A 16,961-nucleotide genomic window follows, 5' to 3' on the forward strand; every position below is an offset into this window, starting at 1 on the left:
CAGGCCTCTGCAGCACTTGAAGACATGCAGAGGAGGTAATGCAATAATTTTAATTAGGTGTACTGGAGCAGAGATGCTTTTAAAATACAAAAGGCAGCTGGCCCAAAGGATCAGGTTTGAGAACTAATGATCTAGTCTGTTGAAATTTCTACAAGACTCAAGTCATACTGCTTAAAAAAAAGGATGAGTATGTAAACTTCTGAACCTAAAGAAACGTTTCCTTATTGTTTTTCTGCCATTTAACAAATAGCCATAATTTTGATAAGAACTGACCAAACAAGTATTTAATTTTATTTAATGTCAGACAGTAAGAAGAATGTTTGTATTTTTGTACAATATATGTAAATATTTGATTTCAAGCCTGGCAATGCCTTGAAATTCTCTTAATGAATCTTGAGATTGTTGCACTGTTAAACCAGGTGCCATTTTAATGCCTTCATGCAGTGGCGCAACTACACATTATTCAGGTGGATGCAAAAACATAAAACATAAATTGCCTCGTTATGTGCGAGAGGTGAAGGAGCGTGAGGCGCGCTGAAGTGTATGGGAAAACATAATCGGCGAGTCGCCCCCTCCAGACGGGGTTTTGGCGCCCCCTCTGGTGCTGCGCCCCTATGCGTTGCATACGCTGCATACCCACTTTTTGCGCCTCTGCCTTCATGCTAACTGAGATGGATCATATTTCAGACAGAAGACACAGCTTCCTTTCACTTTGATGGAGAGCAAGAATATGTCTTGTTCATCCTATGTTCACTGAGTTAGATCAAAGATTTTCCATTTTCTTTTCGTTTCAAAAAGGTTGGAGAAGTCAGAGATGCAAGATAGATTTGATTTGCTGTGACAGAGCAAAGGACAGTTAATTGATGACAACGATTCACCGAAGCACAAGAGTCCACAGAAATGTCTCCTGTGTGTGTGACCAAAGTATCACAGTGTACTCCCCTCTCAGGGCTGTCTTTACTGTGAATTGCTTTTGCAAAGAATAAGGAAAAAAAGTTGCTGTGGTCAGAAGAGTGCCAAACAATGCAGAAAACTGAAGACATCATAGATTGTCAGTTTTCTTGCATTTTTAAGTAGCTTTGAGGTGTAAATGGAGCAGAGAGACAGAGAGGACAGACGATGTAGCTATGATGCCAATCTCTAACAAAAACAACAGAAATGTCTCTCTATACTACTATCTTATCTGCTTTTGGCCATGGTTGCTTTAAAACAGGTTACACCTTTTTGTCCCTTTAATGACAGGGTTTTTGAGAGGTTTTGTTTTTTTGTCACTTAAATGTTTTAAACATACCTATTTAATCAAATATTGAATATCCCCACCATGAATCCAAATGAGCACACCAGTCTGTAATATGACAAGGCAGGCTGCTTTTTCCAACTTAAAAAATGTGAGGATATAAATGTTGAAAACTGCTGAAGTACAAAACCTGAAGAAAAATCATCAGCAATCATCCTTGGCCTGCTAAATGAAACCCAAATATTTAAAACAAAATATACATAGCTGAAAGTCTTCATGAGCTTCTTTGCTAGCTTTTGGTACTTCCTCTGTATTTCATAACAATCGATGTTATAAAAACTGTTAATTCTTCAATAGATTAAATTATATTTAAGATGTTTAAATGGAGAAAAATATGGATATTAGCAGCTTTGATTTAAAATATAACCCTGAGATATCCTTCAAGTCTGATGTTTGCGTTTTGTAGAATCAGCAAGTCAGAAGCAGTTTTACAATCCTGCAAGCTCCTCCGGTGCCCGTTTTCCTTTAACAAAGTTAAGACTAGAATAGCCTGAGTGATTTACAATGCAGACAACACCTTTATCATTTCTGTGACAGGTGTTAGATTGGAAATAACAATGGTTACACAAGAGTAGTCAAACACAGACATAATTAAAATTAACTATCAGAGCAAATCCCAGGCATGTTGTCCATAATAACGCGGCAGTGATTAGAGAACATCTAATGAATGGCACATTATGTACATAAAGATCAATCAATGCCAATGGCATGAATTATTGCAAGACCGTCCTCACTTCAATGGATTACAATATGATTTTCCTTGTGTTACCTTAAATAAAATTACAAACGAATGTAAACTGAAACATTAAAACAAATAATGATTATGTAAAGATTTTTTTTTAGCCAATACTGTGTTTAGTCCACATGCTACTCTTGGTGCAATTACAAAAGAAATCTGGATTTATGTCTAAAGTATTTCTTTAAACACATAGTCCAAGTTTAATACAGTTGCAAGAGGAACAAAAAGAGAAAACAAGTAGGAACACATGGAAAATAACATTGTACCACAATATGATTATAGATCAAAGCAGCATGTTGTCCACAACAAAAACTAATAAAGTTGCTTGAAAAGCTTCTAATAGATCTTGTGACGGGGTTCTCTTATGCTTGGACAAAAAAAAAATGACTGCCCAAGGCCAGAGATCACTTTAGTGAAATTTATTCAGTTCTTCAAGTGAGCAAAAAGGTGGCAGGTGAAGAATATATATACAGGGACGTCCAGGCAGGTTAAAACAGACAAAACAACAGTACCTTCAAGGTAAGAGTCCATCACCTTCGCTGTGATCTGGCAGGAGTCTAGTCACAGACTGCCTCCCTGTGGCGCAGAGCCCTGCTTTTAAAGCCACAGGCTCCGCCCACAGAAAGACCAATCAAGCAAACAAAACAATTAAACAATTAAACAATTACTTCCAACTCAAATGAACTCTTAAAGGATACAAAACAATCATAATAATAAAGAAAATAAATAAACTTGTAATCAAAAATACAATAATCAATTTAATAGAGAACACTCAGTATACTCCAATGACGTCATCATGATTCCCTCCCGGCGCGCCACAATCCGGAAATAACCCTTATTGACAACAAAACCGGGAAAATGTTTGGAAGTGAAAACAGATTAGGATAGATACGCTAACCGAAGCAGGAACACCGCGTGTGCACCCACGATGAACCGCATCAGTCTAAGCCGGAACAGAAGTTGGTTAGCGATTGTGTAGGTTTATGTATATATGTGTACACATGTTGACACGGACTCATAATTAAGTCCCAGCTCGTGACGGCTCCTCCGTCACAGGTCTGCAAAGGAAAACAATATACGTGGCTTCTCATTCCTGGAGAAAATTTCAGAACATTCTGTCACCAGCTCTTTTCCAAACAACTTTATGAAACACTCTAAACAACAGCTGGATTGACCATAATACTGTAAATTAAACATAGGAAATACAGAAAGGCCCAAGAATAAAAGGTAATGAAACACCCAAGAATACACATCAACAAAAAGTAGAATACAATACAAATGGTACCAGAAGTAAAAATGAGTCCAATGTCAATAACTCACACTGGGTAAAAAGCCATAGGAGTGGCATGGAAGAGAGCTTTTAAATTAGATTTAAAAATGTTAATATAAGGTTGCAGGTTAATGTTTATTGACTAAGCATTCCATTGAATTCTGCAGCTGCAAGATAAAATCTTCATCTGATGACCTGAGAGCATATATGGGTGTATGAGTTCTGAGAAAAAACATCTCAAAATACTTCAAAATTAAGACTTAGAATGGCACAGAGATAAAAAGTGAATCAGTGAAGGGTAGCACAAATTGAAGGACTCTGCTCTTGTTCAAATATGCCTTTCATCTTGTACAAGATGTGAGCAAAGAACAGAAGACTATTTCTAAAAACGGGGCCATTACACTAAACAAGACATAAGGTTATAAAAGCATGGGCTACTCTTTCAAGATTTCTTTTAGACAAATCAGGCTTCATCTCAACTGCTTCTGTTGAAAACACAGGGCATGTTTTCCTTACTTTCAAGTTTAAGGGATCCGTTTTTACACCCAATTTTGAATTAAAGCTCAATAAGAGATGCCAGAAAAGTAAGGTTGATAAAAGTGTTCCTTCCTGTGCGCTTCAGTCTAAATAACATAAGTCCAGGCTGTCTTTAAAATATTAAAGATTTAATACCATGCATTTCCTCCTATGAAGAAGGGAGTCAAGGAGAATCTGAACAGAATAGTTGCCAATGTGATTCAGTTGGGAAAAAATCTGATAGATGTAAACCTAAAAAAAAAAGGTAATACCATGCTTTTAGTAAATGGTATCAACTGGCATGAGAAAAAAATGGTAATCTATAAAAGGACGAGACTGACAAGTTAGTCTTGTGGCTCCCCCAAAGCGAAGCCAGGAGAGCTGGAGACAACAAAATTAAAAAGTAGATCCTAACACTAGGATGAAAGGGGCTCAACATATGATACCTAATGGCTGCTCAAAGCTAGAGATGATGATCTTCTAAGCATTGAAATCCACTGCTAAGTTCAGCAGCACTGAACTTAACCAACTGCTGATACCAATTGTATAACAATTAAGCCGCAGAGAATGAGTGTTGTTGCATTAACCTCTGTCCTGAATACATAAGGTGGTATGATCAAGTTTGTGTTTCATGGTTGCTAGGAGGACAAGCCACAGTTTTAAATAGCTTCTCACACCTTTTACTCCACAATAATGAACTCTATATACCTTACAATTGCCTTATTGTCTTTTTCAGAGAGGTGGCAAGATTTGCTACTGTTATATTACTCATTCCTTCTTGATATTGTATGACCACATACCTGATGCATCAAATCATTATTGTCAAAACCTCTCCTTGTATGTTTATTGTCCGATTCATAATTGGTTACTGTATTGTTTTGTATGATGTGAAGCACTTTGAACTGCCTTGCTATATAATGAACTAAACAAATAAACTCAACTTCAGTAAAGTTGATCAAACATACAGTAGAATATCAAGTCCTGTTTTCTTCCTTAACCTTTTAGATCTCACAGAATAAGGGCCTTTTACAGTTTGGCTCAGATTTGACTAGATAACAGGTAAAACACTTCTTGTCTTGTCACTTCTTGTCTTCTTGTTTCCCTAAAGTTGGATTGACTTTTGCTTTAAATTGGTAAACAGAATTCAAATAGGTGGTAAAATATTATTTTACTATGGCTTCATATAATAAACTGCATTCAACCTGCAGTAAACAATCCAGTGACTGGAGGAAAGTCATGTTGATCAATTCAGAAAAGAAAAAAAAAATAAAGCCAAAGATGTCTTTGCAAAGAAGAGAAATTCACTACTTAGGAATGCTATTCTTAGAACACATTCTATTCTTACCACTTGCTATTTGGTGTGAATGTAGTATGTGGAGTGAGTCTTATTTTAGTTTCAAGGCGTGATCATTTCCAGCAAACAGAAAAAAAACTGAAAGAACCTGATATACTTCCATGGCGGGAGGAGGAGACTCACGGTAAATTGGGAGCACAGAATGAAATGGAAGTTGGCATTCTGAGGAGAAGAGACACGTGGGTGGTGCTCATAATAAGCAGAAAAACAGGAACTAAGTGATAACATGTAACAAAGTACACCTGCACACCTGAGCAAAGCCACTCCTTGTCCAGAGTGGCTCAGAGATGGTTGACTAGCTGAAGCAAGAGGTTGGTCTAAAAAGGACTGCAGAGGATTTTAATTTCGTTTGGGAGAATTTTTTTTGAAGACTGTAATTCAATGCATTTGTATATACATATAATTTGGAATTCCATCTACAGCAGCAAAAATAAACTTTTTTCTCCTGCTTATATGCACTCCTGAAGAAAATGTGGCCTAGGAACATACTGGTCCTTCTTCTGTTCTGCTATGGTGAGTAAAACCAGCTAGTACAGATTTATCTTTTTTTAATTTGAAGATGTATAGATGTAGATGTTTCACTCAATTAACTATTAATTGAGGTAATACTATAAAAAGCAAAAAATAGTTACAACCACCAGCACATGGAAAAAAAACCTCTGCCACTCATTAATAATGAAGGAAAGTCTGAGAACTCCATCACAGGAAATGCTGGTTTATTTTAATGTTAATTCAAGACTGTATCACTTTTAAGTACACTTCTTTAAGTATAATGTTTTAAACATATCCGTTTAAGTTTTTTGACTGTCATATGTGTTATCTCTACCATCTCCAGGTTAGTAAATAAACTAAAAAAAAATCATTTAAGTCACTTTCTATGTAAGATAATTCAGAGCAACAAAAAGTATGATGTCCTGCATGCTATTTTCTAAAGCCCGTCTTGAAATATTAGAAATGTATTGTATAAAAAGTAGGTGACAGGCAGGATTAAGTAACAGCAGTTTTGAGTTTCAGTTATTAGCAGAGACAAAGTCCAACTCCAACAATACTTTCTGCGACGCCCTGAATCCAGGGTGTAATATCACACTGGGCTCTGAGTCACCTATTGCTCAGGATAAAAATATGTTTGAAAGTGAAAATTTTATTTACTGCGTATAATAACTTGCCATCACATTTGAAGACTAAAAAGCAGTTTAAAATGCCTAAAACTTGTTTTTTGACACCTTTTCTAAAAATGATTGGAACAATAACTATTAAATTTGTTGAATAAACTTGAACAATAAACAAACCAAGTAAATAAGCAGAAATACATTTTCTCCCTTTCTCCAACAGCAAGTCCCTCAACTGGAAATGACCGCGTGTATTTCAGGTCCAAAAACTTTAACAATGTTCTTCACTGGGATCCTGTGGAGCCTGCTTTTCCAGGCCAAAAAGTTCTCTATAGCGTGCAGTACTGGAGGTAAGATCAGAGTACTGAATGTTAATTGTCATTAATCTAAAGTCTCCGAAGAGGCCATTCTCCAGATGACAATACACAAAAAGAAGTCTAGTACAGACTTCCAAAACTGTTTAGACAACATAGTTGTTCAAATTTCAAAGAAATTTTTGTGTTTGTGTTTTTTGCATAAATTAGCAGTTAACTGCTAAGTCCAATGAACTATGCTGTAACTCCAAATTAAGATTATCCCTACTCACTAATCAAAAGTACTCCACTTTAAAACCAATAAGGGTCAACACTTTGAATAAACCTAGTCTACTAAACCATTGTCAACTACACAGCTGCAAGTTTTGAAATTTAATTTAATATTCAAGTGCCATCCATGGTAAAGATAACTATCAGTATTGAGTAACTGGCCTCATTGGTCTTAGATTTTTCCTGAGCAAACAAAACTGTAGATTATCCTTATTTTTAGTGTTTACTTATCTCACACGTATGAATAAAAAGATCTGTTTTTGAGAATGCATATTTGTTCAAATTGCTATGCAACTATGTTGAGTGTGAAACTGTTTAAAAATTAAGAATTGAATCATATTTAAAAAAGCTACACATAGCTGAATACAGGATGCTTTTTCCATTTACATATATGTCAAACACTTGTTTTTTTAAAGAAGATGAGCTCAGTAAATAGGATATGACTATTAATTTTAAGCTGCAATTCTTTCTTTACTATTGTGCTCAAACTAAAAATGTTATTTCAGCTAATTACTAACAGGACAGTTTTGCAGAAAAATATCAAGTGCCACCCCATTCCTGTTACATTTCTCTAAGGCGTCATCACCTGAAATGACTAAACTGAAAGAATCAAATCAACCACCTATAAAATCCATTTCTAGGTCAAAATGATGCATGATTTTATACCTTGAGAGACATGTGGCCTACTGAACAGATACAATCTTGAAATGCTCATGGTATTTTTAAAGCAAATAAGCATTTGATTTGAAAATACTCAATACATTTAATTGCAATCATTACAATAATGTTTACAAAACTGCAAATGAAAAAAATGTTTTATTGTAATTTTTGGAGGGCTCTTTTAATTTAAGTATCATACATTCATATGACCAATAGCCTATCTTTGGCCAATTAGATGGTCTCCTAGTGCCATGGTGCTCATGCCTGAAAAAGAATGTAATAACTAAATTGAAGGAAAGAGGGAAGAATATATTCCTTATATTGTGCATTGACACCTTGCTTGCAACTATACAAGCTCTGAATGAGAATGTAGGAACTTAATTTTGTCTGCAAGATTGAATTGGTTTAGTAGTTACACAATTAATGCGGTTGTGAATTTCCAAAAGACTGACTATACTGTCTATTGCACCGATTACAGGGGTGATGATCAGAACTACTTGAAAAAAATGGAGTGTCAAAACATCACCAGCCTGTCATGTGACCTAACTGCAGAAACCCCATCAGTGTATGACGTTTACTACAAAGCTAAAGTAATGGTTAATGGGAGCTGTCATGGCATCACCACCTCCTTTAATCCCTTGAGAAACAGTAAGATTCTCCACACACGTTATTTTCTGATGTACTTTATCACAAATGTATTCTCCTATGACATTCATTTATTGTTTTAATTTTCTGTCTGTAGCTGTCTTTGGTCCACCAGTTTTGTCTATTCGCACAACAGCGTCTAGCCTGCATGTCAACATCACGGTGCCAAAGGGGCCAAATGGAAAATCCATTCCAAATATCATCAACTCCACCAAAAACGCTGTGCTGGAGTACACCTTAAAAATAACCCGTCCACAGTGGGCTGCACAGGTTTGTTGACATTAACAAACATCATGAACATATGTTTATCTTGTATTAGAAAACAAGTTGCATTAAATATATTATTGAAACTGGATAAAATATTATGGTAAAAAGCAGGCATAAATATATATTTGATTTTAAACAGGAATATCTTATTGGCATAAAAATCGCTACTCTTCTGGGTATTTTGGTTAAAATTAGAAATGTCATACACAAGCTACTAAAGACAAATAGAGGGAAAAAAACAACAGCACAAAAAATACTTAATTTAAAAAGGACCAATGTTCACCTAAATCTTTTTTAAATCTTAAGTTAATAAGAATTACAAATTAAACTAAATAAATTAAATGGACAATAATTAAGCATGTTCTGGAGATCATTTCAACATAAGCATTGGTTTGAAAAGCAGTCTTGTCCAAAGCTAAATGTGCACACAGTGATAAGTCTGACCTTTGAGCAACAGCCATCTTCAGCTCTAAAACTGGAGAGTCGACTGTGAACATTTAGTTCTCCCAGTTAGATTGTATAAAATTGGTTTTCTGAAGTTGATTTGTTGAAGACTTTGGAACACAATGACATCTACAAACGGATGGATAGAAATACAAATAATGAAGCAGATCGGTTTTGTTTTTCATAACGGGAAGGTTGCAGTGGTGTCTGTTATTGTGCTATGGCCTTGTCTAATTCCAAACAGTGGGTAGCTCAAAATATAGTTTCCAAACATTTTCCTGTTAATCTATAAAGATATATATGTGTGTGTGTGTGTGTGTGTGTGAATTATGTTTTTCCCCCCTTTTCAAATTTACCCTCTTTTCAGGGTAATTACACATCTGTATAAGAGCATTTTCAGACATTGTGCTTTACTGCGTCTGCTGCAATATTTATTTTTTTAAGGAAAACACTTTGGTCTTACTTTCCAAAAATGCTAGGTCAATTTGACCTATTCTGCCTGCAGTGAACTAAATGTCAATTTATTCTCCTATCCTGCCGTGTCTCCAGGTCCTCAAAAGCAAAAATAACTACTTTGACATCAACTTAAAGTACAACGAGTCCGTCTACTGTGGCTATGTGGTTTACAAAGCTACTCCAGAATGGGGTCACTCAGACAGTGAGAATACATCCTTCTGTGAAACTCTGCCAGGTGAGCAAAATGATTATCACAAATTTCATGCTAGAGTTGATTGATTTTAACAATCATGATTTATATATTTTTAATAATTCAAGTAAATTAGATTTTGCTTTAAATACTTTATATGCGTTTTAAGAATCTGATTGGACGTAGCAGGAACCATTAGAACATTTACAAAAATGTGATACAACTGAAAGCAACAGTGTCACTCTTAACAGCTCTGGAGTCACAGCTGCTGGAGAGATGATGCATCAATTAAGACACTTGAAGATGGTGCATTTTTCCCAAATGCTGCTTTAATCAGTTTGAGCAAATCTTCTTGAGTGATTGCAGCCACTTGGAAATAATGCAGTGTTTAGTAATACATTGCTATAAATTGTTGTAAAACCATCCTTTGCAAAACAGTCTGCACTATGAACACCATTACAGCACAGAAAAGTCTAACCAATTAAAGCTTGTTACACTGCAGTTTCAGATTGAGATGTGGCCTTACTATTGTTGACCATTTAATCAAAATAATGGTTTGTTCTATAAAAATTATTGGGAAACTAACTTTCTACATCATTAGAGTTAAACTGAAAAAATATATTTTTTCACATTTTCAAAGATGACTTCTCCTTTTATCCTAATATTTTCAAAATGTATACAGTCAATCCAAGCTTATTCAGAAGGGAGTCCTCTGTAAGTTTCTCTGAACACATTATGCAAGATCCTCACAACAAAACAATTTTCAGAAGCAAATACAGCTTTCAGAACATTTTAGTGCATTTAGTGGATTTAGCAGTTGTACAGGGATACATTTCCCTCTAAAGATGCCTAAGCATACAAGTCATAATGGAATTTTTTCCTCTGCAAGCTTTGAAGTACCTCAGAGTGTCTTAGTTTAGAGCTACATCTGGATTTCCCCATGACATGACAGTAACACATACTTTCTCCTCCTTTAGATGATCCTCATGTACCTTTTCTGTGGCCTATCCTGGGTGCTGCTGTTCTGGCAAGCATAGTCATAATATCAGCTGTGTGTGTGTGCAACTATGTGAAGGGTGGAGACTCAGTCATGATAAAGGCACTGGTAAGTCCGTTCTGTCGTCATAGTCCTTTCCTTGAAGCAACAAGGAAATCTTGCCTTACAGGAATATCAAGCCACAGAATTCCATTACTTGAGACATTCACATACCAGTTTTATTTTAGTGATGTAAAAGAAAAACTGATTTGCTAAGGTGCTTTCTATTGTCAGTATCAAACATGTTAGCATTGCTCATTGTATAAATATTTCTAGAAATTAACAGAGCCCTTCTCACTGTCTTCAAAACAGGTAATATCCCCCAGCGAAAACAAACTTATGGAAAATCCAGATAAGAATTGCAGGCTTTCTAACGTTTCTAGGAAGGACACAAACCAAATAGTACACAACAAAGACAATACATCTATAAGTCCTGAGATCTCTCCGTATAGCCCACAAAACCCTGTCACAAGTGCACAGTCTTCTGGAAGCTATGCTGCGGTTGGAGTCCAGCCCCAGGATTCGCTGTTTTCTGTGAAAGCAGAAAGCAGCAAAGAAGAACCCCAGATGGAAGTAGGAATTGTTCAACCATTACCCTCATATGCTGCAAAACAACTACCCAACATTAAACCAAGTTGGAGTGATCCCGAGCAGCAGCCACTGGTGCTACAAACTGTAAGAGGCAACGATGGACAACTACAACTCGCATTTCAACTAGGTAACACAGACAGGAAGCTTCTCTTATCAGACGTAACCTGCCAGGATGGACCGTTTAACTCTTTTGAAAGAGTAGACAGTTTAGATGGGAGAGATTCTGGCTGTTATGATAGCATGGTTAACACACCAACCAGCTTATACTGCAACACCAGTTACTCCTCCGAAACAACGGTTCCCGATTTTCAGCAAGAATGTCAGACCACGTTTCCCGGTGATGCCATATTTCAATCAGGGTACAAACAAAACTGGATGCCTGAAAGGCCACATGAACCCATCGACATTCACAGACACTTGAACCTTCATTAGTCAAGAAAAAACACAAAGAGGACATTAGGAGACATGAAGGTCAGGTGTGAAAAGGAAATGAAAAACTTTCCTACACCATAAGAACATTTTGTCCAGTTTTTTACTCTATAAATCCACCTTCCCAGCAATATCGGTCAAGGACTGTTTTTCTCCCCTCGCTGGTGGAAGAAGAAGTTGACCAGAAAAAATGGGAACTAGAAGGAAAATGTAGAACTTTGAGAAAACAAGCAGATTTGCATGAAAGTGCTGATGGTTATGTAAAAGCAGTTCTGTATGTAAATTTTCACTCCTTCATGTGACAAAGGATGGTTTGTAGTGTTTCTTGTTATTTTATATTTTACCATTTATAACTTATATGCCACAAATTACTCAAGCAAATAATGCCAAAACATATGCATGTACTATGAATGCATTTGTGTGCCATTGCCACAACTACATAGAGATTTGTAGATCTGGTACATTGTAACTAATTTCCCAACTCAGACTTCTTTAAGGTTTGTCCTATTTCCCTTTTAGCAAATTCTGATTTCTCTTAAAACTATGGTTAACCCAACACCCAAGAGTCAAAATATTTGACATTTTATTAATTGAAAGGCAACAGACTTCTCAATTTGTGTCACATATCTACAAATGCAGTAAAGTTCTCCAAGTTATGGAATAGATATCCGGTATGTCATTTACTCATCTCACTGACTAATGTTTTTACACAACTCAAAATATAGTTGTGCACTGTTTCACAAGAAATTTGTAACTAGATGAATAATTCATTTATTCTAACCACGTATGTCCTCATGGATTATTATTTATACAACAAGGAGAGGAGATGTCATCGTGTGTGTATGAGAAAGCAGTCAGTGTTGCATAAGTCTGACGGTAAACACAATTTCACTATTTTGAAACTGAGAACTACTGAGGTAGCATTCTTTAGCTAGCCTGGTAAAAACCAGCCCCTTGCTCTTTACTTTGCTTCATACAGATGGTCGGGACCCTCAGATATTGAAAGACGACTTCTTGTTGGAGGCGTGTGTTCTGCTGAAGTTTTAAACGATTAAATCTCATTTTACCCAGACGATAACATTTGACCATGATGTATGTAATGTGCCAGCTCAATCATGAAGAAAGCTATGCTATGAAGCTTACCAGAAATTCTACACACTGTAAGCAACCATCTCCCTCTGCAAAGAGAAAAGCGCTAAGTATCCTACAGAGTTTCTTTTTCCGACTTTAACTGCTCAATATTTAGAAGTGTGGTCAACATGGACTTCCTCTGCTGCCACTGCAAGACTCCAACCATAGGCAGACTACAACTCTAAAACAACCCAGAAATTCAATATCATTGTTCAAAACTACTTTTGTTTGTGGATTGGCTAGGATGAAATGCATCCTGAGAAATTGAGCTCTGTTGGAGAAATCCCAGACAGACCACTGAAGGGAGATGAGAATCCAGGAGATTTATATTGGAAGGCAAATTTTAAGCTGTCTTTACATCAGTTAACATTAAACAGTCTCCTTACACATGTATTGCAAGTATTCATCCTCCTTACAATGAACTACTCAAAATAAAGGCATTGATTTTTAATTATCTATGTTTCGTTACAGATTGAGTTGGACAAAATTTTCACTAATTTCCTAGGGCATGTTTACTATATACCGTTCAAGTTATTTATGCAATATAGTTTTCAAATACATGTCACTGACTGTTATTTTACCACAATGCGACCATCAGTCTGAAAGTTTTCTGAAAACAAACCTTGCTGTGCCATTGTTTACCTAGCCACAATGTAACATTTGTCAGAGACATAGGAAAATAAGTGTTTTCAGTCTTTTGAAATAGATGGAAGATGAAACTACAAACTAGAACATTTTCCTCCCATCGTATTTCAGTATTATCTATGATGCATAGAAACTCATGCCTTACTTTGTGTCTTGAAATAAGAAAATGTTTTTCAAACTTGTTTTAAATTTGTACAGATTGTTTGCTGTTCTTTTAGTGAAGGAAAAAATAACCTGTGCCACATAAAGTAATATTAGGAGGTGGTGTCGTGGCGCAGTATAAGCCACACTGATAAGAGCTTGGTTTTTAAAGCTTGAGTGCAATCTTTTATGTACAGCTGTAAAGTAATAATGTGAGGTGTGTTCAGAGTGATATGAGTAACTATGTACAAAACAATGGAAATGTATATCTATCTCTGTACAAAATGTCACGTTGATTTCTCTTGAATGTCTGTGTTGTAAAGTTAAAATTATGAGTGTACATATATATGTGTATATTTTTAAACTAGTGTAAACTTCCTTTACATAAATGAGATTGTCAACTGTGGAAAACAATAAAATGTGAATTCTGTTTTGGGTTTCTAAGTAACAGAGGTCAAAGTATCTAGAGCATCAAGTGTGATAAGTGATTGCTCTGTGCTCGGAGACATTTGTCATAAGATAAAAGGGGAGAAAAATGACAAACAATCCAAAGTTCAGCTTGGCAGCCTTTTTGCAAGAAGTGAATGTTTGCAGTCAGTGTGTGCTTAAGTTAAACATTTCTGGATCTATGTTTATATTTTTCCATACTAGAGGATTTGTATTGAAATCAAATGCCTAACAAAACACTTTAGTCACTTTCCTTAAAGGATGACTACAATAAACATGAAATGCTAAACCAGGATAATTTTCTTATTTTATTAGACTGGGTACTTTTAATAACATAAATATACTGATGGGATATTTTCCAATTGTCTTGACGTCAATTTAAATTTGAAGCTCAATGGCTATTGTTAGTTTTGCTATGCAACTGCTACCCAAATAGGAAATCTTGTATTTTAAGTCTGACGTACATGCAGATGAAATAAGAGAGCCTCTTTTCACTTTTACAGAATATGGTTAAAATAATTGTTTACATAAACGGTTTTTGCAGAAACCATGATAGTTTTTTGAGGCCATCACTACTGTTCCCAATAGATTTACAAAGATTAAAAAAAGAAAAAAAAGGGACAAAACAAGACCCAGAAAAAGGCCCAGCTATAGGGAGGCAGTACTTTTTACATTTACAAGGAACGTAATAATTTTGTGGAGAGAGAGGCAAATAATTTTGAATTGGTTAATTTTTCTGCTTTGTAATATAGTCAAATCAGTTTAAACTCAACAACTAAGTTTCTATCAGCTGTAATACAATTTAAACCATTGATGTATGTTTACAGTTGTTTGTAGTGAAAAAAAATATCTTTCACTGAAAGATATATTTTAAGGCTTTTAACCATTTATGTTTATGCTCACTGCATTAGAAAAACAAAACAAAAAAAAAACAAAAAACAGAAAAGGCCATGACACAGTTTTTACATTTTGAACAACTTCTAACATCGTCTGTGTAAATAGATTGTTCCCCCCTATCATTCTGTTATTTACTTATAATTATAAAGATGACCTCAGGACTCCAGATTTGTTTTTAGCAACCCCAGTGGTGTCAAACTTTGGGAACTACTGTTTTAAAGGAAAGTCAAGTTAAACTTTTAAGGAGAATATAAGACATTTGTTCACATGCACTTGAACTTCAAAAAGAAGACAGAACCTCAGAATTACGAGTTTAAAGCTTCACAGAACTTTCTTAATTGTAATCTATGACCAGTTAAATAGTTTCTTTGTGATCAGATTTTCACCACATCCATTTTTGAGTTTAGCGTTTGCTCTCGATCCTTTACTAAATAATTTCATAATCACTTTTTTTGTAATTTCAGAAAACACCAGATTACTTGACATTATTCAGTCTCTCTTGATACTTCTTTCCCATCTCCCCCCAAAGTTTTTGAAAAAAATAAATAAAATTATTCTGGGACCTGTCAACCAAACCCCAAAAAGGTTGATGTGAAGGACTATATTCCAACTAGTGGTTTCCAGGTTAAAGTGAGGATAGGTCTGATATTAAAAGGTTATTATAAAGATATGATTCAAAGCAAGTCAAGATCTGGAAGATGATTTCAAATTTTCAGAAAGGAAACTCACAACAGTTATTAATTTAACATTCAAAATGTCTCCTGTGAGAAGCAGCAAGTGAACTCCTGTGCAAGGAGCCAGTAACAAAATATTTAATCTATAAATGAGACAATACTTTTTCAAGAAAAAAAAGCATGAAGAAATAAACAGGAAAAGCCGAATGAAATAAGAGTTCAAGTCGATACCAATCATTCAGACAAAATGCTGCAATAAAAAAAGAGAAACTTTAATGGCCAGACATTTTTTTGTATCAAGTTTCTTACAAGACAAGAAACCAGTCAGTTGCTGCTGTCAAGATTTTTCCACCATGCCCTTTGAATCTGTCTTTATATCTTGCTTATCTTTGGAAAGGGGAAAGAAATAATCATTCTTTAAATTGCCTACCAGCTCTGACATGTTCTATTCTTTCTGTCTGCTGGAAAACCCATCAATCTTTTCTTTCACATCTCCAAGTCAGGGTGATATCGAGGAGCACATTTCAGAGCAAACTCTCTTGAGTGCCAGAGCCATGATGAAACTTTGGAAGGAGGATGGTTGTTTGAATGAACCCAGTTTTCCCCACCCAAACAGAATTTCAATCACTGCTGTGGGTTTGTGCCTGGCCCAGATCAATGAATTTGTTGATGGACTCTGAGTCTGGCCACTTCAACCATTTCTTTCACAAGCAGGACATGGATTAGAGAAACCAGGTTTGACATTTCTAGAAAATAAATTATTTTGAGAAGTAGCAACTTTAGGAAGATGAAGAAATTAAAATTATTTGGTTAATCTCTGAACATACAATTCTTCACAAATATAAAGTTCAAACACCAAAAGCATCTTTTGGATGCGTTTTTTATTTTTTACTTATAGCAGTCTAGATTATTTTCTGTAAAGAGCAATACAATGAATGTCTGAAAATTATAGCAATAAAAAAATGTTTAACAATCTGGTAGCTTCGGAAAATCACATCTACTATGCTTTTCTACAAATATATGTTCATCTCTTGACAACTTTCTTTATTTTCTTTCTTTAAAGAAAGTTGGTTGACGTTTTGAAGAAAAAAAACCAATAATGCAAATTCATCCTAACCCAAAATAATTGGATTTGTCCAAATTAGTGTGAACCACAGACTAAAACATTATGAAACAATATCATAGCTTAAAAAACAGCTTCACCATTATACTTTGCAACAAAATGAACATGAACATGGACAAGGAGTCGTATCAGAAAAAAAACAAAACATTATAGTACAAGTGTTGGTATAGAACAATTTTAATATTCAGTAAATACTTCTCAAAATGCATAGAACTAATTCACAAAGCCTTTAAGTGCTTTGATGGTTCGACAGTTGCTTCAAAAATATTTATACTTAAATTCCACATATTTTACAACTGGTCAAATCATATTATAG

The 16,961-nt window shown here is 35.3% G+C and overlaps 1 protein-coding gene across 1 annotated transcript; it reads left to right on the forward strand.

Annotated features, from left to right (window-relative positions):
• Nucleotides 1–5,393: 5,393 nt before the first annotated feature.
• On the forward strand, nucleotides 5,394–13,934 carry ifnlr1 (interferon lambda receptor 1). Its single transcript, XM_007553838.2, has 8 exons — nucleotides 5,394–5,487; nucleotides 5,644–5,689; nucleotides 6,509–6,635; nucleotides 8,008–8,177; nucleotides 8,272–8,444; nucleotides 9,435–9,576; nucleotides 10,509–10,636; nucleotides 10,880–13,934. The coding sequence occupies exons 2-8, from the start codon at nucleotides 5,647–5,649 to the stop codon at nucleotides 11,588–11,590; spliced, it is 1,494 nt and encodes a 497-aa protein (XP_007553900.1). The 5' UTR covers nucleotides 5,394–5,487; nucleotides 5,644–5,646; the 3' UTR covers nucleotides 11,591–13,934.
• The last annotated feature ends 3,027 nt before the right edge of the window (nucleotides 13,935–16,961 follow it).

The sequence above is a fragment of the Poecilia formosa genome, unplaced genomic scaffold, assembly GCF_000485575.1.
Source record: "Poecilia formosa unplaced genomic scaffold, Poecilia_formosa-5.1.2 Scaffold59, whole genome shotgun sequence".
In the NCBI taxonomy this organism is placed as follows: Eukaryota; Metazoa; Chordata; class Actinopteri; order Cyprinodontiformes; family Poeciliidae; genus Poecilia; species Poecilia formosa.

Coding starts and splice junctions, on each gene's coding strand:
- ifnlr1 (XM_007553838.2), top strand. CDS start 5,647: ATGTGGCCTAGGAACATACTGGTCCTTCTTCTGTTCTGCTATG. Junction 5,690..6,508: donor CCTTCTTCTGTTCTGCTATG/GTGAGTAAAACC, acceptor TTTCTCCAACAG/CAAGTCCCTCAACTGGAAAT. Junction 9,577..10,508: donor CTTCTGTGAAACTCTGCCAG/GTGAGCAAAATG, acceptor CTCCTCCTTTAG/ATGATCCTCATGTACCTTTT.